Source organism: Onychomys torridus, chromosome 4 (assembly GCF_903995425.1).
Source record: "Onychomys torridus chromosome 4, mOncTor1.1, whole genome shotgun sequence".
Lineage (NCBI taxonomy): Eukaryota > Metazoa > Chordata > Mammalia > Rodentia > Cricetidae > Onychomys > Onychomys torridus.
Window position 1 is genome coordinate 14778950 of NC_050446.1, and position 26920 is coordinate 14805869.

Genomic DNA, 26920 nt, shown 5'->3' on the forward strand with positions numbered 1-26920 from the left:
TAAGCATTAAAAGGCCAGAAAGGCATAATATCTAATACCTATGAGCTCAGTATTTGTGAAGCTTAGGTAGGTAGGCGTCTAAGAATTCAAAGCCAACCAGCCTGGACTATTTCATGAGCTTATGATCAGCCTGGAATATATAGGTATGAGGGAGGAAAAGCAAGGCTGGGAGTACAGTTCAGTGCTAAATACCCATAAGTTGTCTAACATGTGTAAGTTCTGTATTAGATGGCCAAAATTTAAAAGAATAAAACACAATTTTTCTCTTCAGAACATTTGTGTATCCTACTGCGGGTTAGACACATTCCAATGCCCTCTTTCCTCCCAGATAAGACATTGGGAATTTTGCTAGCTACACACCTCTGATGTGTTCCTATAAAGCCCATCTATCTAGACATGAAAACTGATGAAGTTATTAATACTATGAAGAAGTGATGAGTATCCATCCCATACTGACCATGCCAAATACTTCAAGTTTGTGTTCCCTGAAGCAGTTTACAATGTTTACATGCCTCCTTTTATTCTATTACCCATTTCTAAAATTAGTTCTGAGGTGGGAAGTGTTTGGCTAGCATGCAAAGGCCCCTCAAATCTGCCTGCCTCTGTCTCCTAAGGGCCAGGACTAAAGGTGTGCATCACCACATGGCATATTTTTTTGTTTGTTTTTTGAGACAGGGTTTCTCTGTGTAGTTTTGGTGCCTGTCCTGGATCTCGCTCTGTAGACCAGGCTGGCCTCGAACTCACAGAGATCCACCTGCCTCTGCCTCCCTAGCCTGGAATTAAAGGTGTACACCACCACTGCCTGGCTGGCACATTTTTTTTTTAAACTCAAAGGTTTAGGAGCTTATTGGGTAAGAGCATATATTCTTGCAGAGGACCCAAGTTTGGTTCCTAGAATCCATATGGTGGCTCACAATACCCTGTAACCGTATCTCCAGGGGGATCCACTGCCCTCTTCTGGCTTCTTCCAGCATCCACACACAGACATATGCATATATATAATTGTAATTTTTTTAAAAAAAAAATTTAAAAATTTGGAGTTATTTAATTAATACAAATAAGGACTTAAATGCAAATGAAGGACTGAAAGTCAAAATATACCCAAGACACTTAGTTGTAGAGCTGGAAAACCCATTCACTGCCAAAACAGAATTAGAAAGTCCATTCTGAAAGGCCAGTACTCTCCAAGTCACATCCAATAAAGATGCAAAGAATGCAGCCTCAAGCTTGCATTATCTCCCACTTCCAGAGGTGGAGAACATGGTCGTAAAAGGAGCAGGTGGCCAGGAGGCTATTGTCAAAATTCCCTCCACTAAAGAGGCTGAGATCACAGATCTTGGAAGAGGAGCTTAGTTGGCTGCTGCTTTTCATGTTCTCTGTTAACGGAAGGAGAGAGGCCTTCAATTCACCTCTGCTGTGAGCTTTAGCAGAGCCTTCCACATGGTGGTCCGATACTTGCTCCTGGAAAGGTGCTGGTGGTTCCTCTGCAACCTTCAGGCTGTGGCGGTCTACTGCTCTCATTCCCATGTCATTTGGGTCGAAGGACCAGGTGGGTGTAGGCTTCATGGAACAGAAAGGAAGCCAGGACCAGTCAGCCCCATACACTAATGAATTAGGCATTTCATGGGATATTAACACAGTCACGTCCTGCTTCTCCTCTGTATCAAGAGACAGAGAGGAAAACCAGCATTACTCAAAGCTAATCAGCCTCCATTTATGTCTCCCATCAACTCCCTTCAAGGGCGGCCATTCCATCAGCACACATTTACTGAGTAGCTGGCAAGTCTGCATAAGAAGAATGAAGATATGCACAGGTGGGCAGAGAAGAAACCAGATATGCATTTTGCAATGTATACCATGCCTCTGATATCAACCTAGGCTATACAAGACCCACAAACAAGGGGCATGCTTCCAAACTAGAGGGTTTGGCAGAAACTTTGTAGAAGGAGGTATGACTCATTCACAAAGGGCACAGGAGTAAGAGAACAGAAAAGAAACGGGGAGCACAGGCCAAGAAAGATGGCTCAACAGTTAAGAGCACTTGCTGCTCTTGCAGAAGACCTGGGTTGGGTTTGCAGCACTCACATGGCAGGTAATAGCTGCCAGTAACTCCAGCTCCAAAATTCCTAAACCCTTCTGGTCTTCACAGATACCAGGCATACACACAGTGCCCCTACATACATGCAGGCACTCACACATACACATAAAATTTATTTATTTATTTATTTATTTATTTATTTATTTATTTATTTGTTTGTTGGTTGGTTGGTTGTTTTTTTTGAGACAGGGTTTCTCTGTGTAGTTTTGGGGCTTGTCCTGGGTCTCATTCTGTAGACCAGGCTAGCCTTGAACTCACAGAGATCCGCCTGGCTCTGCCTCCCGAGTGCTGGAATTAAAGGTGTGCACCACCACTCAGCAAAAAATAAACATTTTTAAAAGCGAAAGAAATGGAGAGCACATACGGAGTAGAGAGGCTAAGAAGACTACAGCAAGTATGAGAACTGATAGCAACTGTCTCTAGCTGTAACACAATGGCTAGGAATGTGTAGTCCTGAGTAGGTCTCCAGAAGAAATTTCTAGTAACTTCCCTAGACAGCCCTGCAGATGAGGAATGTGTCAGAAATAAGCCAGTACACATTGCAATGGTATAGCGTCACACAGCATGGAAGAGACATTATGGACGGAGAAAGGAAGTTTCTTTAAGGACATGAAGGACAGAGCAGGCCCACAGTCCAGGAGCAAGGTGACAGCTGGTAAAAGCGATCCTCAAGACCAGCAGGGACACCAGATATGGTTGTTCCTGTAGTCCCAGTACCCATGACACTGAGATGGGAGGATTGCCATTGAGTTCAAGGCCAGCTTCAAATACATATCAAATTTCAAGCTAACTTGTGTTACATGAGACCCTGTCTGCAACACACACACAGATTTAAAGAAATCTTTTTTAAAAAGAGAGAGAGAGACCGGGCACTGGTGGCATATGCCTTTAATCCCAGCACTCGGGAGGCAGAGGCAGGTGGATCTTTGTGAGTTCGAGGCCAGCCTGGGCTACAGAGCGAGATCCAGGACAGGCACAAAGCTACACAGAGAAAGCCTGTCTCAAAAACAAAAACAAAAACAAAAAAAAAACAAAAACAAAAGAGAGAGAGCGAGAGAGACAGACAGACAGACAAAACTAAAAAGGTACAAGAAAGTAGTGACTTAAAGACTAGCAATTTAATGATGGGATCCTGAGGTAGTCTTCAGATTGCTTCTTTTCAGAGGGAGAATAGAGGGAGAGGGGATAAAGAAGAGAAACTGTGACCCGAGAATGAGGAGAGGAAGGAGTTAAGGCTTGGAAAGAGAAGGGGGATGAGAAACGGTTCTGATCATGTGACTTCATGCTGTGGTTCACCAAGCAAATGCAGAACTCCTACAGTGCCCCCTAGAAGTGAGGCTCATTCCCTACAGCCACTGAGTCAGGCTTAACTAATACCTGTGAGGAAGGGAACAAGGGGAAGACAACACATGTGAGGCATGGCTAGACCAAGTCCAAGCTGTTCACAGGTAGGAAAGTCAGAGAAGGCAGGGCAAGGATGGCCATGTGACAAGTGGACAGGATCTCAGTGGAGCCAGAGAACTGCAAAATGCAGGAAGACTTATACAACTGAACTGGGCATGAGGAAGCCAGGATGAAAGTGGGTTCTTGAAACTGAGGTCCAATACAGGTATCGGGTGGGGCTGTGACAAGTTCTGGGTGTGGCCTATGGAGAAAATCCACTGACTCCCTACCCTGAGGCCAGCTCTACGTTCCCACTTACCAATGGCCTTCTGGCAGTTGAGAATCTTGAAGCCATTGTGCATGCAGGCTGCCAGGAGTAGGTGGTGGTGGACTGGGTGCCACTTGAGTCTCCACACGCCTCCTTGCACCGGCACATCTGCCAACGGCTGCTTTATATTCCGAGTGTCCCACAGCAGAACATGCTCGTCATAGCTGGAACCATCCAATCATTGGCATACAGGAAAGCTCATGCCCACATCTTCCCCAAGACCTTGTAGAGCAGCAAACACCTCCCAAATCCTGTCCCACCAGTTTTTTTGAGACAGGGTTTCTCACTATGAAGCCTTGGCTAACCTGGAACTCACTATACAGATCAGGCTGGCCTGAAACTCACAAAGATCCACCTGCCTCTGCCTCCCTAGTGCTGGGGTTAAAGTCCTGCACAAACTGTGTATTCCACTTATCTTTAAGGACATAGGTGAGCCCCACTTTCTGGACCCAGATACCTGAAGTGTGGGTTGGTTGAGAGCTTTGGACTCAATTTTGAAGTCCTTGTGGAGAGGTGAGAAATGGACAAACCAGCAGACACCTCTCCAGGGACTCACCTTCCAGTAGCCAGTATATGTTCCTGATGGGGGTTGCTCTGGATGCTGCACACACCCATGGAGTGTCTGTAGGCAAAGTGGAACAAACACGGTAGAAAATGTAATGTCCTAAGACAGGAGCATAGAGGGGCCACGCCCAAGCTCTGACCAGTACCTTTTGCTAGTGAAGACAGGTGTGCCAAGCATCCTAGTGTCCCAGCCTTTCAGAAGGCAATCATCTCCCCCTGTGGGAAGAGAGAAGTCCATCAACAATGACATTAATAAGGAATCTGGAAGAGCCAGGCAGTGGTGGCGCACGCCTTTAATCTCAGCACTTGAGAGGCAGAGGCAAGTAGATCTCAGTGAGTTCGAGGCCATCCTGTGATACAGAGTGAGTTCCAGGACAGCCAGGACTACACAGAGAAACCCTGTCTCAAAAAAAAAAAAAAAAAAAAAGAAAAAAAAAGGAATCTGTAAGAAGTCTCTTAGGTGCCTTTCATGTGTAATTTTATGGTGACACTTGTTAGGAAAGCCCCAGAGAGAACATTAGAAACAGTCACTAGGCACTCTATCTTCCAATTGAGGGCACCTGGGTAGAAGATCAAGGCGCTGTTTATTGCTCTAGAGACATTTGGACATGGGAGAATGGAACCAATAAATGAGATGGACTAAAGTCTCATGCAATAGCCAACTTTATTCAGAGCATCAGACAATTTATACTCTGAGGGTTACGAGAAGTCACATGACTAAAGTGTACAATCACCAGGGCAAGCTGCATGTGGCAGGCAAGCCACACACACAAACACATGGTTTCCCATAGAGGCATGTAAACAAATAACAATAGCCAGCTGTAATGTATAATCTAAAGTAAACTAACTCCTACCCTACACCTGAGGGGCACAAAAGCACAATCCAAGAACAATTCCATGCTTTGGAAGAGACTGAGGTCACAAGACCCTTGTTTTCTTGGAGTTTTCTCACAAGCACTCAGAGTTCTCACGTGACTCCATTCTCAGACTGTGCTGACAGAGCTGTAAGTACAATAATAAAATGAAGATTTAAAAGTGGTGTGACAGCTGGATGGTGGGGGTGCACACCTTTAATCCCAGCACTCGGGAGGCAGAGCCAGGTGGATCTCTGTAAGTTCGAGGCCAGCCTGGGCTACAGAGTGAGTTCCAGGAAAGGTGCAAAGCTACACAGAGGAACCCTTTCTCGAACCCCCCCCCCAAAAAAAGTGGTATGACATTGGGTATCCTAATCATGAGAGTGACTGCTGAGTCTTATCTGGCCATAAGACCTTCCAGGAGGATTCTAGTATCATGTCCCCCAGCTGCCCAGGGCCATAGTATCCATATCCAAGATTCCTGCCAAGGTGCAACATGAAAGAAGCAGTGGGCATGGACCACAGTAGGTCCTTCTGGATCCTTCAGCACACTATGGGCTGTAAAGGGAAATGCCCTATGCAAGTTAAAAAAAGAAAAAGAAAGACCCTTGGGAACAGAGAGGCACCTCAATGGTTAGGAACATGTATTTCTCTTACAGAGGACCCAAGTTCAGTTCCTAGCACTCACATCAAGTAGCTTAAAACCACCTGTAACACCAGCTCCAGAAGATCCATGTCCTCTTCTGGCCTCCACAGGGGCTTACATATGTGTGTGTGTGTGTGTGTGTGTGTGTGTGTGTGTGTGTACACACACACACACACACACACACACACACACACACACACACACACTCTTAACAACAACCAAAAAACAAGCCCTGTGCTCGTTTTATGAAAACTAAAAGAAACAGTAGGACAACTAGCCTCTTGGTCAACAACTGGTTTTTAAAGAAAGGCAATGCCAAGGCAGGAGGTAAAAAACAGCATCCTGACAGAAGGAAAAGACTCAAGAGCAGGGCCCAAAAGGAGGGTGAAGAAGGGAGAGGGAGCCAGGCAGTGGTGGTGCACACCTTTAATCCCAGCACTCGGGAGGCAGAGCCAGGAGGATCTTTGTGAGTTCGAGGCCAGCCTGGTCTCCAAAGCGAGTTCCAGGAAAGGCACAAAGCTACACAGAGAAACCCTGTCTCAGAAAAAAAAAAAAAAAAAAAAAAAAAAGGGAGAGGGAAAATACTGAGCAGTGTCTACTTTACTAACTATTCACCCATTATCCAATCCACCCATCCATCCACTATCCACCCAGTATCACACCCATCACACATCAATTTACTTACTTTCCATCATTCATCTGCCATCTCACATTCATCCATTCCCCACATATCCAGCACCTACCACCCACCAACTATACCCATCTATTAGGATTTACCGAATATACACTATGAATATACACTATAGATCCCTGCGATAGACACAAAGGATATGGTCCACAATTAAGTGGAACAGCAGATAAGGTAAGCTGAGCTAGGCATGAAACCAGGTGAACCCAGAGTAGAAAAACATGGTTCCCAGGCAAATTTGTATAGAGGACTATGTTCTTCCCTTGTTCTATTACATTTACACACACACACACACACACACACACACACACACACACACACACACACACTCATACATCTTTATCAGGAAATCCACCTGGATCTGCCTTTACATGGAAGTACAAATATACTTCTCACTTCTACTTCTCCCAACTTAGTATGAACCATTCTTGTTCTTTTGTTTTTGGTGGTGTACACCTTTAATCCCACCAGAGGACAGGAGGCAGAGGCAACCGATCTCTGAATCTGAGGCCTGCCTGATCTACATAGTGAGTTCCAAGACAAGACAGTCAGAGCTACATAGTGAGACCCTGTCTCAAAAGTTTTATGTTTGTGTTTTGCTTACATGTATGTATATACACAATGTGAGTTCCTATCGCCCATGGAGACCAGAAAAGGGCATCAGATCCTCTAGAGCTGGAGTTACAGACAGTTGTGAATTGCCATGTAGCTGCTGAGACCTGATCCTGGGTCCTCTGCAAGAGCAGCCAGTGCACCTAACTGCTGAGCCATCTCTACAGACCCCAGTAAAGCCACTCTTATCCTTCTCTGGTTAATGGACTCAGGCTTGGCCCTCCTCTTATGTAATCTATAATTAACCAGAGCTCCTCTTAAACTTTAAACTATAAGTCAGAAAATGTCACTTCTCTGAAGTTACTCCACTTCATTTCAGTCCCCTCTGGGGCCTGCCAAGCCCTGGGGCCTGCCGTGTTGCCTCTGATGGCAAACCCTTCTATTTCCACATTGGCTGTGCGGATGCTCTTCTCTCACACTAGGCCTCACCTGCTGTGGGGCCACCGATCACTGCATACATAGCTCTCCAGAACACTCTTCTTTTGTCCACAACATTATCACACCTCTGACACTCCATGAAATTCCCTGTCACTATACAGTAGGTTCCCCTTTTCCCTTCAATGTTAGCTTGGAGAAAACGGTCTGTTTGCTAAAGTCTCCTTGTTACATAAACTGCTTGTATTTCTGTTTGTGGATCTGTTTGGTTTTAGTTGTTTAGTTTGGAGGGGGGTTGTTTTTGTTTTGGGGGGTTCTGTTTCAATTGTTTTGGTTGGAGGGAATGAAAGTTAGTATGTTTGGTTTGGTTTTGAGACAGTCTGGCTGAGCAGGCAGCCCAGACTAACATTAGACCACAGCAATACTCTCTCGGCCTCCCGAGTACTGGGATTACAGATTGAGCCTCCATGACAAACTCAGTGAGTACCTGTTGAGAGGTTAAAGAGGTAGAACTAATCCTAGAATTAAAGGACTTAAAATATAGGGGGTGGGAACTAAAAAAAAAAAACTTAAAAAATGAACTCTTCATGGTTCTTACAAAACTCGTTCAAGAGTATGATAGCAAATAACACAGATATGGACCCTGCCCCTGGAAAATAAAAATAAACATTCACATATAACAATAATCATGGTAAATGCTGGGGTCCATGACAGATTTGACATGGACTGGGCTAGTGAAGGTAGTGTTGGGGCAGGCTTCTCACTAGAAACAGAACCAAAAGCATGACATGCGCCTTTAATCCCAGCACTCTGGAAGCAGTGAATTCCAGGTCATGCTACTTAGTGAGTTTCAGGACTGTCAAAGCTACATAGACACACCCTGTGTCAAAAAAACAAAACAAAACAAAACAAACAAGACCAAAAAGGGAAGCTGCGGCTAGACCACACAAGGCCCTAGGAATCTCAAGTGCTTTAAATTTTATCCTATCTTCTCTAAGACCATCCCTTCCCAGCTCACATGACTTAGCTCACCTGGAAGAGAAGGCTCTCAAAATGGCTAATTTTGTTAATTTCTCATTCTCATACAACCAGCCCAAAGTGAAAAAAACCACTCAAAAACTAGGAAATCTACCTATTTCCCTCATGTTTCCTTTATTTTTGGAAGGTAAGCTATATCTGGAAAAGGACAAACCTGAAATCAATGTGACAAATCTACAGAGAGCAGACAAAAAGTAGATGAGACAGATTTCACACCTCCCATAGACAGTCTAAGGTCTCACATACTCTGAATCACAGCTTCGGCCTAGCTCCATTCTCTCCTCTCCCTGTCCTTCACAAGTCTTCATCAGACATGACTACATTGATGTTGAACTCACCTGAATACACGAGTTCTGTCTGCCAGTAATTGAAAGCAGCAATCCAGGCCTCAAAGTGATGGGCTGGCCATGAAGCCACTAGCTGTAGTTCAGCCCCTCCCTCATTCACCATCAGGAGATGCAGCTGCCCCTTAGAATCACTGCTAATGATCTTCAAGGGCTGCTCTCTGACCCTAGAAACAAGGAGCCAATGGAGAGCCTATTAAACTCTACTTACCATCCTTTTCTGGTTTTTGTTTGTTTTTGAGACAGGTTCTACATAGCCCAGGTTGGCCTTACACTTGAAATCCACCTGCCTCAGCCTTCTGAATGCTGGCATTACAAGAAAGAACCATTACAACCATCTTCTTCTAATCCTCATATATGCCACAGGAGATATTTCTCAGGCAGCATGTAACCATGCCTCCAAGATGACCTCTTGGGTATTGGGCAAAGGATGAAACTATCACGTAGCTTGTCACTGAAACTCTGGCTGGTTTCTCTTGATGATTGCATCATCACTACTTATCTAAAATGCTATGGTTTTCTGTTTTTGTTTTATGGTTTTTTGAAACAGGGTTTCTCTGTGTAGCTTTGCGTCTTTCCTGGAACTCACTCTGTAGACCAGGCTGGTCTCGAACTCACAGAGATCTGCCTGGCTCTGCCTCCCAAGTGCTGGGATTAAAGGTGTGCGCCACCACCGCCCGGCAATTTTCTGTTTTAAGGTTAGGACTGACAGTAACATCCAGGTTTGGAGAACCAAGCTAGTAGAAGGTAGCTTTAATTTTTGGAATAGAAAGAGGAATTGTTCCTCAGGAGACTCAGACCCCCACCAAATCTGTCCCTTACCTTCCAGGTTTCCCAGTTGACCAATCCAGGGACAAGGACAGACATCTCTCCTCCAGGGTAAGGCTGGAAATTGATTGTAGGGTGTAACTGTTCTTCTACTGGAGAAAAAAGGGACACTTGGTGTAGGCAAGCCTCCATTCCCTTAAGGTGCTCCCTATGAGCAACGTGCATCAGTTACTTCTGAGATAGGCTCTCCTATGTTGCTCAGGTTCATCTTGAACTTTCAAGTGCAAGCAATCCTTTCCCTTCAACTCCCCAAGAACTGGGAGTAGAGGCAGGCTCTGCCTTGCCTGTTTTTGTTGCTGTTATTTATGCTTTAATAGTGTTGGAGATGGCACTCCAGGCCTCCTGCATGCTAGGCAAGCAGTCTGCCACCAGGCTCTACTCTCAGTCCCTAATTAACATTTCATCCAAGAGTGAGCTCTTGCCACTTACCAAGCATAGAGCAGGACCTGAGGACATGGGAACTCATACCTTAAGGACTTTGCCATATACATAACCTTTGGGCAAAAATGTTTCTCAGTGTTGCCTTTATGTGCTGCTAGACACATCAGTCACCTTTGTGGGCTACACAGACCACTGCTGGGACATGCTCTGCACCACCATTGCCTTCAGAATCCTGGCACATTCTATTCCCAGAGACAAGGAGAATAGAAATGCACTACTGTTTCCTTTTCAGAGGCCAAAACAGTCTTTAAAATGTTATTTCTCGGGTTGGGGATTTAGCTTAGTGGATTTAGCAAGGCCCTGGGTTTGATCCTCAGCTCAAAAAAAAAAAAAAAAAAAAAAAGTTATTTCTCCTATCTAGGATCTATGTGAGTTTTATTATCTAAACCACCTGAAGAGTGTTTGTCTGACTCCATAAGCAGGCCACTGTGTCAGAGTCTTGGATTTTGTGTTCCTGCCTTGAAATCTGATACTTAGGACCAGTCTTCTTTCCCTCATTTCTAGGACAAGGCTGCATTGTACAGGCCTGAAGCAAGACTTTCTACCCAGGTGCTCAGGTGCCACCAGTCAGCACCTTCTAGATCTTTCCCCTGACCCCATGATAGCAACAGCATTAGTGTTTGTCCCTGCCTCCCAGTTAGGGCAGTCTGTAGTTTGTTGATGTACTTCACTACCCCCCCAAGATCTGGTCCGGGCCCTTCCATAATAATCAGATAAAGTCATTTTGCAAAAGCATGGCACAGGATCACTGTGAAACACTTAGGAAGTCAGCTCTTCCAATACTCTTAAGAACTCCAGCTCCAGGGGACCTGACACCTTCTTTTGGCCTCTGTGGGCATGCACAAATCCCCACACAATTAAAAATAAAAACAAAATCTTTTCCACATGAGAAATTTACTGGTACTCTCAGCCTTGGTATAAACTCCATACATGCTTGAAATGCATTCCCTACAGAAACCCAGACCTATGAACCATCTTCTATTGGGATACTCCAGGTGACCTCACGTCATCAGAACCCAATATAACTTAAAATAGATTCCATTTCTTTTCTTTTCTTTTCTTTTTCTTTTTGGCTTTTTGAGACAGGGTTTCTCTGTGTTGTTTTGGTGCCTGTGCTGGATCTCGCTCTGTAGATCAAGCTGGCCTCGAACTCACAGTGATCTGCCTGGCTCTGCCTCCTGAGTGCTGGAATTAAAGGCATGCGCCACCACTGCCCAGCTCCATGATTTCTTAAAACATTTATGACAAAGTCTATCATGGAAGAGACCATTCTGGGAAAAGACCTGCATCAGTATAGACCCCTCCACTAAGGCCCCTTTCCCATTAAAGCATGGCCCATCACTGACCTCATAGTCCGTCAGGTGGAGCAGCTCTACAGATCCACTGGCATTTGCCACGCCTAAAAGTATGTGGCCAGACACTGGGATGTGGCACCTGACGGGAGATCACAGAAAAAAGTATGCATTCACAGATTGGAGGAACATCATGGATTCCAATGACTTGTTATATTTCATTCCCAAAAAAGGTTAGAGCCAACTAACTGCTCTGTCTCCAAACAAAGGCTTTCCAGGTTATAAAACTGGAACTTGAGTTGCTTCCCAGACTAATTCTGACACTGGGGCTGGGGAACTGACCAGGGATATGTCAAGCATGGCTTTCTACCTCCCAAGGGCAGCAAATGCTGGAACCCAGAGTTCAGTTCCCTTGTCTCATTGAGGGCCCCTAGGGCATCATCAGGCTGTCAGACCAGATGAGGTTACCCAAATCCTACCATTTCATGTCCAGGATGGCAGAAGAATCCCTTCTTTGGATTTCAAACAGAGGTTTAGCCGTGTTGTCCTCACTGAAACTATACAGGTAGAGACGACCTAAACGAAGTTGAGGTTCACTGACATCCAGTGCAGGCTACAGAATACACATTCTCTGGTTACCTTAACAGACACTGAGATTACAAAGGATGGGAACAAAATGAAGGGCCAGGATAGGAGAGAACAGCTTCTGCCTGAGGTAAAAAACTCTCAACTTCCGAGAAAAGAATCTCTTTTCCAGCAAGTGTTCAATGAACAGGGGATTTCTGCTGGACCAGTAAAGCCAGGACTGCCCCGACCTGCCTGCAGTGACATGGCCAGTTCCACTCTTACGTGGTTGGTTTTGGGTGCTCGGAGAAACCTTCCCTCCGGAGATAAGCACGGTCCTGAAAGGTCCCACTTGACTTTCCCATTAGTTCTCAGTTCTAGGCTTTTGGGAGGCCAGCAGCCCCTCTTCCTGGCCCGGCCCCACCCTCCCAGCCGTGCACCTGGTTCTCCGGCGTTCGCAGCTGGTAGGTTCCACAGGCCATTAGGTGCTGGCAACCCTCTACTGGACACCACTCTACCGAGTCCGCAGTAAACTCGGTGTCCACTGCCTGCAGACCCTGCAGCGTCCCCGAGCCGCTGCCCGCCATCGCGTCAGAACCAGAAGGTGCGTGCCTGACACAGCCTCTCCACTTTCCTCAGTCACATCAGACCCGGGGAAGAGACTTCCGGTCCAGAGAGACAACAGAGCTACTGCGCCCCCTACCAACCGGAGGACCGCAGGAAACCGATAGTCTTACTAGGGGCGGGAGGAAAGAGGAAGAAAAACCTCATCTCCAGAAGATGCAGAAGCCCTCAAGAAAATTCCCGTATTGTAACAGGTTTGGGAAACGAGGTTTTTACACCTTGTGGATCCAACTATGTCCCAAAAATGTATGTATGTTGAAATTAACCCCAGTTATTCTTGACCATTGGAAATGTGATCTTTATAGCGGCAAAATGATGCTCTGGGTAAGCTCTGATCCAGTATCAGTCTTCGTGTAAATGAAAACTTGGAAACATGAGGAGGACTTAGAGGGTGCCCTTTGAAGTCTGAAACAATGCATAAATGAGCCCAGAATGCTGTCAGATGCAGAGATTTGCAGCATCTTTCCCCAGCACTTACAGTGGCTGTAGCAGCAAGCACCTTGATTAAACCATAAAACAGACCCAGAAGACAATAATCTCTAGTTTCAGTCCAACCAGTTTTTGGCACTTAGTTACAGCAGCTTCAGGAAGAAAATTCACAGGACACGTGGGATTCCAGCCTGGGAACTGAAGCAGGGATATGGCTATATACCCAGCTTGCAGGCCGGTTAGCAGCTGAAGCAGAGGCACCTAGACCTCAATCCTTCCAGCACTAGATTATCCCAAGGTCAAATAGCTCAACACAGTACAGAGGGAGAAAAGCTGCCACAATTGAACTACCAGAACATTCATAGAACAGCCTAGACAAGCAGCTACAAAGAACAAGAGAGAGGAATAATCAGAAGGGAAGGTCAGGGGTGGTAACAGATACGGGGAGAAAACAAAATGACCTGATAGACCCCTTCCCTGCACAGCTGCATCTATGCTAGCAGGTGTAGAAGAGTTGATGGAAAGAACCCACAGGCAAGCCCAATGTATTCCATCACCTTTACCAGCAATGACTCTAGGTCAGTTGTCCAACCTTGAGTGCTTTCTAGGTGGAATTTTCTGATGCAAAGCTGGCAGAGTAAAGAAGCCCCTGATGGTCAGGGGACAAGGACAAGACAAATCCCCAACCTGGACATTCTTCTTAAAGATACAAATATCACAGCTTGTAACCCAAGAAATTTGACCCACATAGGAACCCTTTACAAGTCCTAACCACTTAGTTTATCCAAATGGAGACATGGAGGGCTCAAGTCAGCTGTCTGTAGCAATATTTTACAATATATACACACATCTCCCCACCCTAATGACATCACTAAGATTTATGTTCAACCTAGGATCTGAGCCGGAATCCCATCTATGCTAGCTAAAAATCACCATGGCCTTCAGAATAGAAGAGGATGTTTCTTGGTACAGGTCTGACACAGGCACCTCTCCAAGCTTAAACACTCAAAGGATGGTGCCACTGTGAGTTTCGGTTATCTTCTCCTCCAGGCCACTGTGTACCATAAAAGCAGGAAACAGCCAGAGATGCTACTTATAAACATAAGGCCATCAAAGGGTTGTGCTCTGCCAGAAACAGCACTGAGCACAGAGAATCAAGGAATGTGACAGAAATGCAACAGGGAAGAGTAGAGCAGGGACCTGCACACCAACCAGAGGGCCAGCAGCCAGGTAGGAAGCTTGAAGCACAAAGGACCATACCCTGAGAAAAGGTTCCAGTCATACAGATGGCTTCATTTCTGCAAAGTGAGCAAGGTACCAAACAGCCTTCAGACACCTGTGGTTCTCCCAAAGAACAGAGTGCTATCCTGGAGACCACACCTGTGCAGTGAATGAGGCACTGGCTCTCCTTTGGCTGCCTAGACCCCAACCCATCTACTCCAACCCACAATTGGAACTGGGGCAGCACTATACTACTGGTTCCAAGGGTCTCTGTGCCTACAGGTGATAATTTACAAACGTAGGGATACATAGCACTGTGCTGGCTAGTTTTGTCAATCTGACACAGAGTAGTCATTTTGGAAGAAAGCAGTTATGAATTGTCCCCACTAAATTGGACTGTGGACAAGCCTGTCCTGAATTTTCTTGATGATTGACTTGGGAGGGTCACTGTGGACAGTGCAAACACTGGGCTGGTGAACTTGGGTGCTGTAAGAAAGCAGGCTAGGCAAGTCATGAGGAGGAAACGAATAAGCAGCAGTCCTTCATGGCCTCTGCTTCACTTCCTGTCACGACTTCCTTCAGTGATGGACAGTGATATGGAACTCAAGATGAAACAATCCCTCTTCTCTCCAGGTCATGGTGTCTGTATCCCGCAATAGAAACCCTAACTATAACAAGTACCCTTCAGGAACTAAACAGCAGCAGCCTACTGGAGCACTCCACAGCAACTGCCACCACACAGAAAGTCTAGGTCATAGTGTCTGTATCACAGCAATAGAAACCCTAACTAAAACAAGTACCCTTCAGGAACTACACAGCAGCAGCCTACCGGGACACTGCATAGCACCTGTCACCAGACAGAAAAGTCTTGCTTGTGCTCCTAGCTAACACACTCTGCAGCTCAGAGGCCAACCTGGAGTGATGGCAGGTCTTCCTGGTCTAGTATTCTACTCAGTTCCATTATACTCAGTTCTTCTAAAAAATAAAGCTGAGCCAGGCGTGTTAGCACACGCCTTTAATCACAGCACTTGGGATGCAGAGGCAGCTGGACCTCTTTGAGGTCAAAGCCAGCCTAGTCCAATCTACACATCGAGTTCCAAGACTGCCAGGACTGCATGGAGAGACAGTCTGGGGGTGGGGGGGAGACTGGACAACAGGGGTTTGAGCAAAGACTGGCCACAAGGATGATTCTACCCCTTTACTCTGCCTGTTTAGACATGACTCTGTGCAAGCCTCTCAGCGGGACCCCCACTTGCCCAGGAGAGAAGCTTGACTACATGACAAAGTTTCTAGCCGAGTGTCGACTGTTTACCATTTGAGGAATACAACAAATGATTCTATTTGAAGTTTCTAACCCTCCCCTCACCTCCCCCCCAAAAAAACTGTACATGAGTTTACAAACATATTAACATATAAATAATGAGAAAGGTCCTAGGGAGCCTCCCCGTTGTCTCTGCTGGGGGTGAACACTGGAGGGGCACTGTCCCCACAGGCTTCATGTTGCTGTGAGGTCTTATGGCAGCTGCTCTGGATCCATTGCTGGCTTCTTTGGCACCTCCAGTCTGTCTTCCACTGTGCTCATGACGAGCTAGAAACCTTGAACCTGCAACAGTGGCAGCTCTTCGGCCCGTCATCGCTCTGGCTCAAGCTCATGCTGGAAGGGACGCTTCCTCTCCCGACAGTGCTTCTTGTGGGCAGGCCAGTCCTTCTGCTGGCACTGAGAGCCACAGTATCGTGCCACCTGGCAACGCCCACAGATGTTGAACTCCCGAAGCTGAAACACAAAACACTGTGGCTTCAATATCACCCTAACAAGATGCATGGAAACTATATCCCAGCATCTTGAAAGATGCAATTAAAACCCTACATGGGAATAAAATTCAGCATATGGTCCACAGGCAAGGCCCTGGACTCAAGCCCCAGCACCTGTTCACCTGTTCCCCTAAAAAAAGCCAGGCACGGTGGTTCACTCCTGTAATACCAGCACCAGGATGTCTGATGCAGGATATCTGAAGCAGTCTGATCTATTTATCTAGTGAGTTCCAGGCCAGGGAGGTTTATAGACTAAGATCCCATCTCAAAACTTACACACACACACACACACACACAGAGACAGACAGACAAACAGAGACAAAGAGAAAGGAGAGAAGGGAGGAGAGAGAGAGGGGGAGGGGGAAAGGAGAGAGAGGGAGGAAGGGAGGGAGAGAGAATATACAGGCACTGTAGCTGAAGAGCCTATGACCTGTCTGAACAGAAACAACAGCAAAGGAAGAATCACCCTAGTGCTACCCAGGTGTCTACAGGGAAAAGCTGCTGCCACACTATACCCACTCTGCTGGGCAGAGGTGGCCAGGATGCAGCGCAGCATTCCATACCTGCTTCTCAATCACTGTACAAGGAGGGTAATGACACTCATAGTAGGTACAGGAATTCTCTTCCTCTTCCACCACATCTCCGTTGGCATTATAGTACCGGGTCACATTCAGGACAGGGAACTGTTCTTCTATAGGGTCCGTGGGAAGCTGCTGGATAGCAAGCCAGTATAAGCTTTGCTCCCTGAAAGAAAGCAGAAGCCTCAGTGCACTCTGGCCAGACCAGGTCAGCACAAAGAGAGAACAACTCCAAGACAAGTAGGCCCTGCCCAGTTTGAAAACTTGAGTTTGGCCTGCCTATCACTACTGCATATACTTATCACTCCATATTAAAAACAGATGTGGTGGGAGCCAGAGCTACACAATGATACCTTATCTCAAAAAAATAAAAATAAAAAAAAATTTAAATCAAGTCTCCTAGTAATACACAAACCTAGTCTGTCACTCTCCCCAAAGCTAGGGCTGACAGACACTCAGTAGCATGGAGTTTGAGTTTGGCAAGCTGACTACCTGGTGCTGCCTGAAGATCTTCATCCTGCCCTTCAACCTAGGAAGCCTACTACTTCCCCTTTGAGGTTAGAGCCATCCTGCTTTTCTGAAAATCACTCCTGAACAAGTTAGCCACAAGTAACTGAATGTTACAACAGGAAGTGCAGTCTGGGAGACTTGTGCTACATACATGAAGGCCCCATGTGGTGGTCTAAAGGACAAATGCCACCATAGACTCAGGTATTTGAACACTTGGTCCCCAGAGGTTTAAGAGGCACAAACTTGGAGGAAGTACATTACTAGAGGCAGGCTAAAGTTTAAAGTCTTGGGCTACTTACACTTCGTGCTCTCTGCTTCATTTTTTTGTGGTTGAGGATGTAAGCTATCAGCTTCCTGCTTGCTCCATGCTTCCTGGTCCTAACAAGATTCTTTTTTGTTTGTTTGTTTTGTTTTTGAAGACAGGGTCTCTCTCTGTAGCTTTGGAGCCTGTCCTGGACTAGCTCTGTAGACCAGGCTGGTCTCGAACTCACAGAGATCCACCTGCCTCTGCCTCCCGAGTGCTGGGATTATAGGCATGCGCCACCACCGCCCAGCTCCTAACAGATTCTTATCCCTCTGGAACTAGATCCCAAATAAACTTTCTTCCTTAAGTTGCTTTTAGTCATAGTGTCTTATCACAACCATAGAAAAATAACTAATACAGAAATTAGTGCCAGAGTAGGGTATTGCTGTGATAGACTTGATTAAGTTGGTTTGGGAAGGATTGTGGAAGTATTTGGAACTTTGGACTAGAAAAGCCAGAGAGTTCCAGGCCTAGTGGGCTGTTCTATAAAAGCTTAGAAGACAAGAGTGCTGAAAGAAATGCAGAGGATGGAAGCCTAGCTTGGGAGATGTTCATGTGCTGTATTTAAATTAAGGATCTAGCTAGGGCTGAAGAATCAGCTGTGATTAACAAAAGACCAGCATCACTGAAATGAAATCCCGTAGGAAGTATTTTCTGTTAGCTAGCACAGAGTTGTGGTCCAGAAGGGGTCAAGGCTGCATCTCAAGCTGGCAGCCAAACTTGGTAATTAATGTGTTAGAGTCTCTCACATGGTAATGGTTTTGGTAGCATGGAAGTTTCAAGACTGAAGAGCTCATGGACAGCAGCTCAGATCCAGGTGAGACCACTGGTTAAGGTGCAGCCTCAGCTGGAAATCCCAGCAAATTGGAAATTCCAGGACTACGGGATAAGCACCAGGGACAGCTGCATATGTAGAGCAGACCTAGTGTGATATTACAAGGTAAGCTGTGGCATGCTGTGGATGGTAGAGCTAGAAGTGGCACAGAGCTGCCCAAACCCTGTGGAGCCCAGAGATTGTGAGTGAGGCTCAGAGACTCGACACTGACTTATTTATATGTTGGCTTTTGGTTTCATATTGGGCTATCAACATCAGATACTGGAGACAAGAAATGAAGGGAGTATGACTTAAAGTATTATGTGTGTGTCAAGGTGACAAAGGTGTTAATTTGATACAAACTAGTCACTTGGAAAGATGGAGTTTCAACTGAGGAATTACCTCCATCCGATGGCCTGTAGGCCTGTCTCTGGGGCATTTTCTTGAATGAGGATTGATATAAGAGGGCCCAAACCACTGTGGGCAGTACCACTCTTGGCCAAGTTGGCCTACACTGTGTAAGAAAGCAAGGTGAGCGAGCTATAAAGAGAAAGCCAATAAATCATGCTCCCAAGTGTTCTCTGCTTCAGTTCTGCTTCCACATTCCTGCTTGAATCTCTGCCCTTAATTCCCTCAATGATGGATTGTGACATGAGGGCTAAAACAAACCAACTCTATCTTCCAAGTTGCTTTTGTCATGGTAGTTAATCATATATTAACAGAAACCTAACCAGGGTAGCCCTAATATGAGTGCTGACTGCCCGTTAAGTGAGTATAGTAGACTCTGTGTGGAGCTTTGGCGAGGCATGGCTGGTTTCTGCACAGGGGCTGTTTAACTAAACCTTACAAGCAACCTGTTCTCACTCACAAACTAGGACACTGAACATCCTTCTCTGGCTGCATGTGCCCACTGGCTCAAGCACCCCTCTCCCAGCAACACATATATTCTCTCCCTCTACACCCACTTACACACACAAAGCAGGTATGCTTCATGAATACTGGCCCAATCTGAGCCTACCTCTGTCAGCAAGAGGTACTACCTACCTGAAGGGCAGTTCCAACAAAACTTAGCCCAAAATTGGCTGAGGAAAGGGCCAATAGGCCATCTGACCACAAACCTCAGCCCTCTACCCCCAGGACTGTAACTGCCCTTTTCCAAATGGAGGTTTTAACTGTAGTTGTTATAGCTCATAATCATAAAGTATATTCAGAAGATTAAAGACAGCACTCAACCGCAGGACAGTCAGACAGTCCTGTGGGGACCCTACTGAGTATGTCCACCTCAGGAGGTTCAAGGTCAGTTTCAGCTTCTCAGCTACATAGCAAGTTGAAGCCAGCCTAAGATTCATGAACCTTAAAAAAGGGGGTGGTGGTGGTGAGCAGGGACTGCTAAGACAGAACGGAAAACTCAGACCTCCAACCAAGCAGATTCGGAGTTTGAGACCTTCACACTCTGCAAGAGCAGAATAGCAGTTTGGCAACTGTCTTCTAAGGACCTAGAGACAACACTGAACATCAAGTATAGAGGGCTGGACCCTCCCTCAGCTCCCACCTACAGTACATGGAGCTTTAGCATCACCTGAAAACAACTGCTACAAAGACCCGCCCACAGCCTGTAACATCAACCTCACCACTCCTACTAGCATCTGTTGGGGCGGTCAGTGCCAAGGAAGGTTGCTTAGAAGCCCTCAGGAGAGGCCTACCAACAGGTTAATGATACCTGTGTGGCTTGGGACTATCTGCTCAAATTCCCCAATCATTTCCTGCTGGTCCCTCAGTGCTTCTCCAAAACTTCGTGAGGTTCACTGTGGTGAGTCCCAGGGCCAGCAAGAACATGACCTCCAGAATAGAACCTTGTGATGCTGTTTACAGGACCACTGGGAAACCAAGAGGCCCAGTCCCTAAGCCACTGTCTACTACTTCCTTTAAAGCATGGCTCAGGGAAAGCTGTTCAACAAAGGAACATGACAGAGGCCCATGATCTGTGTGGTCCTGGAGTATGTATGGTCTCATTCCATCACATCAGCTAAAATGTCCCTAAAGGCAATTACCACAAAACAATCCCAAAAATTATTCATAAAAATTCTTCTAGCTAGCTGGGCTGTGGTGGCACACGCCTGTAATCCCAGCACTTGGGAGGCAGAGGCAAGCGGATCTCTGTGAGTTCGAGGCCAGCCTGGTCTACAGAGCTAGTCCAGGAGAGGCTCCAAAGCTACAGAGAAACCCTGTCTCACCCCCCCCCCCCCAAACCTTCTATCTAAGCATGGGGGTTTATGTACACCTTTAATCCTAGCACAGGGGAGGGAGAGGAAAGAATCTCTGTGCCTGGTCAGCCTGGTCTACATACTGCCTTCTAAGATAGCCAGGGAGACCATTTCCAAAACCCCCAAAAAGGAAATTTTTTTCCCCTCTCCCATGAAGACACTGCTCCCCCGAGCCCGCTAAGTGCAGGTAGGCTATCAAGGTCCCAAAGCACTCACAGCTAAAGCCCAAAATAGGAACACAGAAACGTGGGATGGCCCTTTAGGTGTCAGGTGTTGGCCAGGGAAGACCCACCTTTGTTTGCTGGAGGTCTCTTCAGCTTTGGGTCGCCAGCCCCATGGTACCAACTGCAGGTTGTCCAGGCGATTGTCCACAGTCACAGCATTGAGATGTACCACCTGAAACCCGGGAGCCACACCTCCCCTGTGTCGTTCCCTAGGAAAGAATTTTGTTCTTGGGGGAAAGAGCCTCAAGCACCTCTACCTGAGCAAGGATGTCCAACCACACAGAAATACCAACCATTAGCCGGGTGGTGGTAGCGCACACCTGTAATCCCAGCATTCGGGAGGCAGAGCCAGGCAGATCTTTGTGAGTTTGAGGCTAGCCTGGTCTACAGAGTGAGATCCAGGGAAGGCACATGTAGAAACCGTCTCGAAGAAGGGAAAAAAAAAGAAAAGAAAAAGAAATATACTCTGAACTGGGCCCTTACCCTGCCCAAGGGGCATACCAAGAGGAAGCCAAGCACATCAGGCTGGCCCACACAAACGGGACCAGGTTGATGATTCTGCTCCTGGATTTAAGGGCTTTGCTCAGAGGATAAAGGATAGAACCCCCAAACCACCAAAATAATCTAGAGACAAGTTCCCTACCTGGAAGGTCTCAACATTTCAAACCCCACCTTATATACTCAGGATCAATAGTTCTTTTTCTAAGGATGCAGCCTGACTCACCAGAAGGGTCAAAAGGCAGAACCCCTTCCTCCACATAGCCGTGTCTCATCAGAATCCCACCAGTTGTTTAAAGTGACATGTACATTAGTCATTCCTTTGGGTTAGTAGCAAAGGTCACAAAATAAACTCCCAGACTTAGGGAAGATAAGGTTGAGTCTGACTCCACTGGGAACAATACTCTCAAGCTTTTAGGCATACTGTGCATATCACAGCTCCCATGGGGAATACATGGGGAGACAAATCAGCTGGAAAATACATACCACAGCAGCTCATGCAGAAGCCTGCCCGAGCCCCTTCCTCGGTTTTTGTCGAAGGCATATGCAAATATCTTAGCACCATTTCCATCAGCATCTACTTCCATTCGAGCCTGAGAAGGAGCACAGAGCTGAGTAGGTCTACTGGAAAGCCTCCAACTCTCACCAATAATTCAAATGCAGCTTAAAAAAATGCCACAGGTACAGATGACATCCTGCTTCAAGGACCAGCAAAGTACAGGGGCTTCCTGCTCCACTCAGGAAAAAAAAAAAAAAACCTTCATGAACTTGGAAAATATTGTGGACACCAAGAAATAAATTTTCCCACCCCTGCTGGGCGGTGGTAGCATTCACCATTAATCCCAGCACTCGGGAGGCAGAGCTAGGCGGATCTCTGTTTGAGGCCAGCCTGGTCTACAGAGCGAGATCCAGGACAGGCTCCAAAACTACTGTCTCAAAAAAACAAAACAAAACAAATTAAATTTCCCACCCTTAAAAAAGTCCAGAAAGGGGGTTGGGCGGGGGTAGCACTAGAGAGGTCTCAGCAGTTTAGAGCAACCTGTCTCAAAAAAACAAAACAAATTAAATTTCCCACCCTTAAAAAAGTCCAGAAAGGGGGTTGGGCGGGGGTAGCACTAGAGAGGTCTCAGCAGTTTAGAGCACAGGCTGCTCTTTCATGACCTGGATTTGATGCCCAGCACCTACACGGTGGCACACAACTATCTGTGACTAGTGCATACACATTCAGGTAAACATTCATACACATAAAATAAAATTAAGTAAAACCCAGGAAAGAAATGATTGAAAGGGGGAAGAAAAAAAAAAAAAAAAAGCTCATGAAGTTGGCTGGGATGGTCCACATTTGCAATCTCAGCACCCAGGAAATGAAGACAGGGAGAGTGAGTGTTCATAGCTGGCTTGAGGTACATAGCAAGACCCCCTGCTGCCCCCTAAAAAAACACAATCCACATAATCCCTAGATATGTAGCAGCCATGAGTGTGTGAGGTGCTGAGATGTTAGTGTGGGACTGGAGTGATGGATATGAAGTTGCTCAAGGGAGAAGGTAAGAGCAGCAGCAGAGCCGGGAATTCTTTACCAAGGCTACACTGAGGAGAGGATGGCCTCCCAGATCAAGGTGCAGAAGACGAGGGCAGCTATACTCAAAAGGTCTGCTCATGTGCTTCAAGACATCTAATTATTTAATCCCAGCACTCAGCAGGCACAGGCAGGCGGATCTCTGTGAGTTTGAGGCTAGCCTGGTCTACAGAGCAAGTTCCAGGACAGGCTCCAAAGCTACACACACATCCAATTAAAAACAATTAAAAAATCCAATTAAAAAAGTTTTCAAAAAGATTAGCAATCTGTGTGAAAGGGGTCACAATGGGCTCTACTGGACAGCAGTGTCCACCCAGGCTGTCACAACCTGTTTTGGAGCTGAGAATAAGTATGAGTGGCTGTCCTCTTATTCTCCCAAAACCAGGAAGGAATCTAATTTCTCATGTTTCCTGGGCATCAAACAAAAGTCATCCTTACCTCAAAGGAGTAGCTCTCCACCAGTGGTATGTCTTGCTCATCTATCAGTGTGTATTTGGTCTGAAAATAAACCATGTTTCAAAGGTTACATCTGAGATGGGCCTAAGAAACAGTAACACTGTAACTAGCGGCAGCAGGAATCTACAATATTTCCCAACTAGACAGAAAGTAACCGCAAGTCCAAACTGGGCATGGTGGAACACACCTTTAATCCCAACACTCCAAGGTAGTAGTGGCAGACAGAACTAGTGAGTTCCAGGACAACCAAGAGTGTCGTGAGGCTGTCTCAAAAAAAAAAAAAAAAAAAAAGGAAAAAATATCAAGGAAGGAAGTAAAAAGAAAGTAGAATCCACAGTATGTTAAAAAGTAAAACATGGCTGGGCAATCTTGTGGCCCATGCCTTTTAATTCCATGCACTAAGGAGGCAGAGGAAGGAGGATCTGTGAGTTTGAGGCCAGCCTAGTCCACAGAGTGAGTTCCAGGACACCCAGGGTTACATCATTTCGAGAAGAAAAAAATCAATAACAACAAAAATAGCAAAACATGATCACATGTATCAGAGTGGGTAATTAGGCTTCAGGGCCCATCCACACCAGATAGACCGACCCTGCCTGACAAGTGGCACTGAGCTTTTAACTCACCCAGAATTTCAGTCAATCACAAGTTTACTGGAGTAGGGAAGGGAATGGGACTGAGGTAGAAGGTTCAGTAGGGTGGGTAATTACTGCACGTGCTCACTGGATAGTGCTTCTTTCTCTGGTCGCAAACACTCCTAATAAAAGCTTTAATGGCCCAGGCTGCTGCAATTAATTACCGAGTCGAAGGCATCTAGGCTCCCACCCCTCCCTAGTCAGAAAGTTCTAGCAGTCCTTTCCTGAGCTCTTGCACAAAAAAAAAAAAAAAAAAAAAAAAGCAAACGAAACAGTTCTGAAGACAGGTTGGTCTTACTTTCCTGGAAGATCTTTCTAGGATCTCAGTTACCTGCCTCTACTTTCTGTCTGTTCCTCTCCCACCAGCAGCTGCAGCTGGCGGTGGAAGGAACAGAGTTAAGGTCCTCAGTTCCTGAACAGCACCAAGCCTCGGAGCCCAGCCTCAACATGTGGTGGGTGGTGGCCTGGGCGAGGAGCACCTGAGAACCTTCGAGCCTACCGAAAGATCAGGGCCCTGGCTCCTGGTCGGTGCTCTAGAAATGCCTGCGACTCGAGTGACCGAACGTGGCCACCCCTCGGGCAACGTTAAAACGCGCTGCCGCCGCCGCCGCCGAGGTCTATCTACTGCGGACCGGCCACTCCACTCCCCTCAGAGCTTCGGGCCGAGGGCGTTACGGCGGGAGGCCGCCGCAGGTGCAGCCTGGCCGCCAGAGCCGCCGCAGATGCCCAGGGCAGCACAGGATGAACGCCGGGAACTGTTCCGCGCAAGCCAGTCCTACACGAGTCTTGAGGCCGAGGGGCGCGCCCCCGGCCGCGGGGAAGCTTCCCGCGAGGAAGGCGGCGCCCGAACCGAGCAGGCCCGCGCAGCTGCTCGCCCAGGTGCCCCAGCCCGCGCAGGCCTCGCCACCGCTCCACACCGCTCACCTTCCCGGCCACCCGGCCGAGCCGCAGGATGCCCAATTTAAAGTCGGTCATTGCCGGGCCTGCGCTCTCCACAGGCGGAGCCGCTCCCTCGGGAGGCTCCTGACCCAGCCGGGCTGGAGCGAGGCCACGGCACTCCGGGCCGGGCCGTGGCCGGGGTCAGGCCGGGCGGGCCGCGGGCGGACGAGGCTGGCCCGGGCTCGGGCCACCGCCGCCGCCTCGCGCCCGCCGGACCTGCCACGCGCCGCCGCCACCGCCGCGCGCACCCCAGCGAGCGGAGCAGAGGGCGGGGAGCGACTGGGACACACCCCCCACCGGCGGTGACCGACCAATTGCGGGGCGCGCCCTCCGCCGGTCGTGGCGCGCCGCGGCTAAACGACCAATAGGAATAGGGAGAGGGCGCAGGCGCAGTGAAAAAGAACCAAGTGCGGGGGAGGGGCGAGCCGGGGGCGGCGCCTGCGCGGCGGCCGGCGCAACGTCAATTTCGCGGGAAGCTTTGTGCTAGCCGCGGCGGCTGCTGAGGCGGCAGGAACGGGTGCGCTTGGTTGTTTCTTCTTCGTGACACTAGCCTGTTTGCATCCGCGTCTCTGGACCGTGTACGGTGGGGCAACGTGGAACGTCTGCCCTTACTGGGTGGTTACGGGCTGGCAGGATGCTGTATGAGTGTCCTGGTGTCCAGAACGAACCTACGAGGCAGCGGCTAGTACCTGCGCTGTGCTTCCGGGATCCGAAGCGCCTTAGGTCTCCAGGTCTCCAAAGAGAGATTAAAGACCTTCGGTGAGGAGGAGCCAGAGGCTGGGGTGGGCAATTGTCTCCCGGAAAAAGAGACCTCATAGTCTCGCATCCTGACATAGCCGGTAAGGCCTTGAGCTTAAACCCAGGTCTAGGCTCCACCTGCTTCAAGGTGACCCCAGGTATCTGAGAATCTGCAGACGTTTCTGGCTCTCATTGTTCTGTTTTGGAAATAATTAACAAGAGTCATGAGCGAAGCCAGAACCCCTTATCTCAGCCCTTGGAACTTCACAATACTTCCAGATGCCTTGCTCAAAACGCAGCTGTCCCACCAACCTCTTCAGACTTGTGAAGGTTAAGAGAAAGCTTTTTGGGAAGGGGCGCGATGCTTAAGATGGAGCAGAGTGTGTTTCCCTGGTAATAAAACCAGTAGTCTTGATGCAAGTTCCTCCAAAACAGCAATTCAACACATCCGCATGGCTTGAAAGGAGACCCCAGGATACACCTGATGGATCAAAGAAGCTGCCCCTGGACAGGAGATCAGCCATGCCTACAGAGTACCTTCCTCTAGCTGATAAATGATTATCAGGCAGCCCCAAGGTAGCCAACAAAAAGATTAGCACCTAAATTATGTCTTTACAGTCTATTTAGTGCCTTCACTAATCTAAGTTCAAAAAGTCCTACCCCCGAGCTCAGGCACTCTTCCCCTTTTTATAATTTTCCTTTACTCCTAAATTGCTGTTGGATCTCGACCATATTCTAGGTTCCCTTACTACAAGTGGCTCTCATTCTTTTAGATTGTGTGTATGGTTGTTTTGCCTGCATTTGTGTATGTGTGCCACGTGTATGCAGTGCCCGTGGAGACCAGCAGGTATTCAGTCCTCTGGAACTAGAGTTAATGATTGTGAACTTCTACGTTGGTGCTGGGAACTAAATCCAGGTCCCCTGCAAATGTTCCTAACCACTGAGCCAACGCTCCAGCTCTGTGGCTGGCATTATTAAAGGACCCGATCACCTGAAATCCATTTCAGTGAGTCTTTCTACCCTACCTAGAAATAATCTTCATTATTGAAAGCACCAGATGGAAGCTGGGCGTGGTGGTGCATGCTTTTAATCACAGCACTGCGGAGGCAGCATCTAGTGGTGGATCTCTGTGAGTTTGAGGCAAGCCTGGTCTACATAGCGAGTTCCCAGACAGCCAAGGCTACATAGAGAAATTATTTCTCAAAAACAAAACAAAGTTCTATTCCCATCCATGAGGGAAGAACTC

At 47.3% G+C, this 26920-nt stretch overlaps 2 protein-coding genes across 5 annotated transcripts; both read right to left on the reverse strand.

The window, feature by feature from the left end:
* Positions 1 to 1025: 1025 nt before the first annotated feature.
* Dph7 (diphthamide biosynthesis 7) lies at positions 1026 to 15354 on the reverse strand. Of its 4 annotated transcripts, none has more exons than XM_036184540.1 (9): positions 12496 to 15354; positions 11971 to 12104; positions 11546 to 11633; positions 9753 to 9847; positions 8925 to 9097; positions 4520 to 4589; positions 4366 to 4431; positions 3801 to 3973; positions 1026 to 1658 (listed from the first exon to the last, which is right to left on the reverse strand). In XM_036184540.1, exons 1-9 carry the CDS (start codon positions 12640 to 12642, stop codon positions 1222 to 1224), a joined length of 1383 nt encoding a protein of 460 aa, XP_036040433.1. In that variant the 5' UTR covers positions 12643 to 15354; the 3' UTR covers positions 1026 to 1221. The 4 variants fall into 4 exon arrangements, with proteins under 4 accessions (XP_036040433.1, XP_036040434.1, XP_036040436.1 ...); XM_036184541.1 differs by having other exon boundaries at positions 11971 to 12067; positions 12496 to 12547; XM_036184543.1 differs by lacking the exon at positions 8925 to 9097 and having other exon boundaries at positions 11546 to 12067; positions 12496 to 12553.
* Positions 15355 to 15514: 160 nt separating this feature from the next.
* Zmynd19 (zinc finger MYND-type containing 19) lies at positions 15515 to 25223 on the reverse strand. Its single transcript, XM_036184544.1, has 6 exons — positions 24922 to 25223; positions 23348 to 23407; positions 21820 to 21926; positions 20904 to 21044; positions 16705 to 16885; positions 15515 to 16103 (listed from the first exon to the last, which is right to left on the reverse strand). The coding sequence occupies exons 1-6, from the start codon at positions 24970 to 24972 to the stop codon at positions 15960 to 15962; spliced, it is 684 nt and encodes a 227-aa protein (XP_036040437.1). The 5' UTR covers positions 24973 to 25223; the 3' UTR covers positions 15515 to 15959.
* Between the last annotated feature and the right edge of the window lie 1697 nt (positions 25224 to 26920).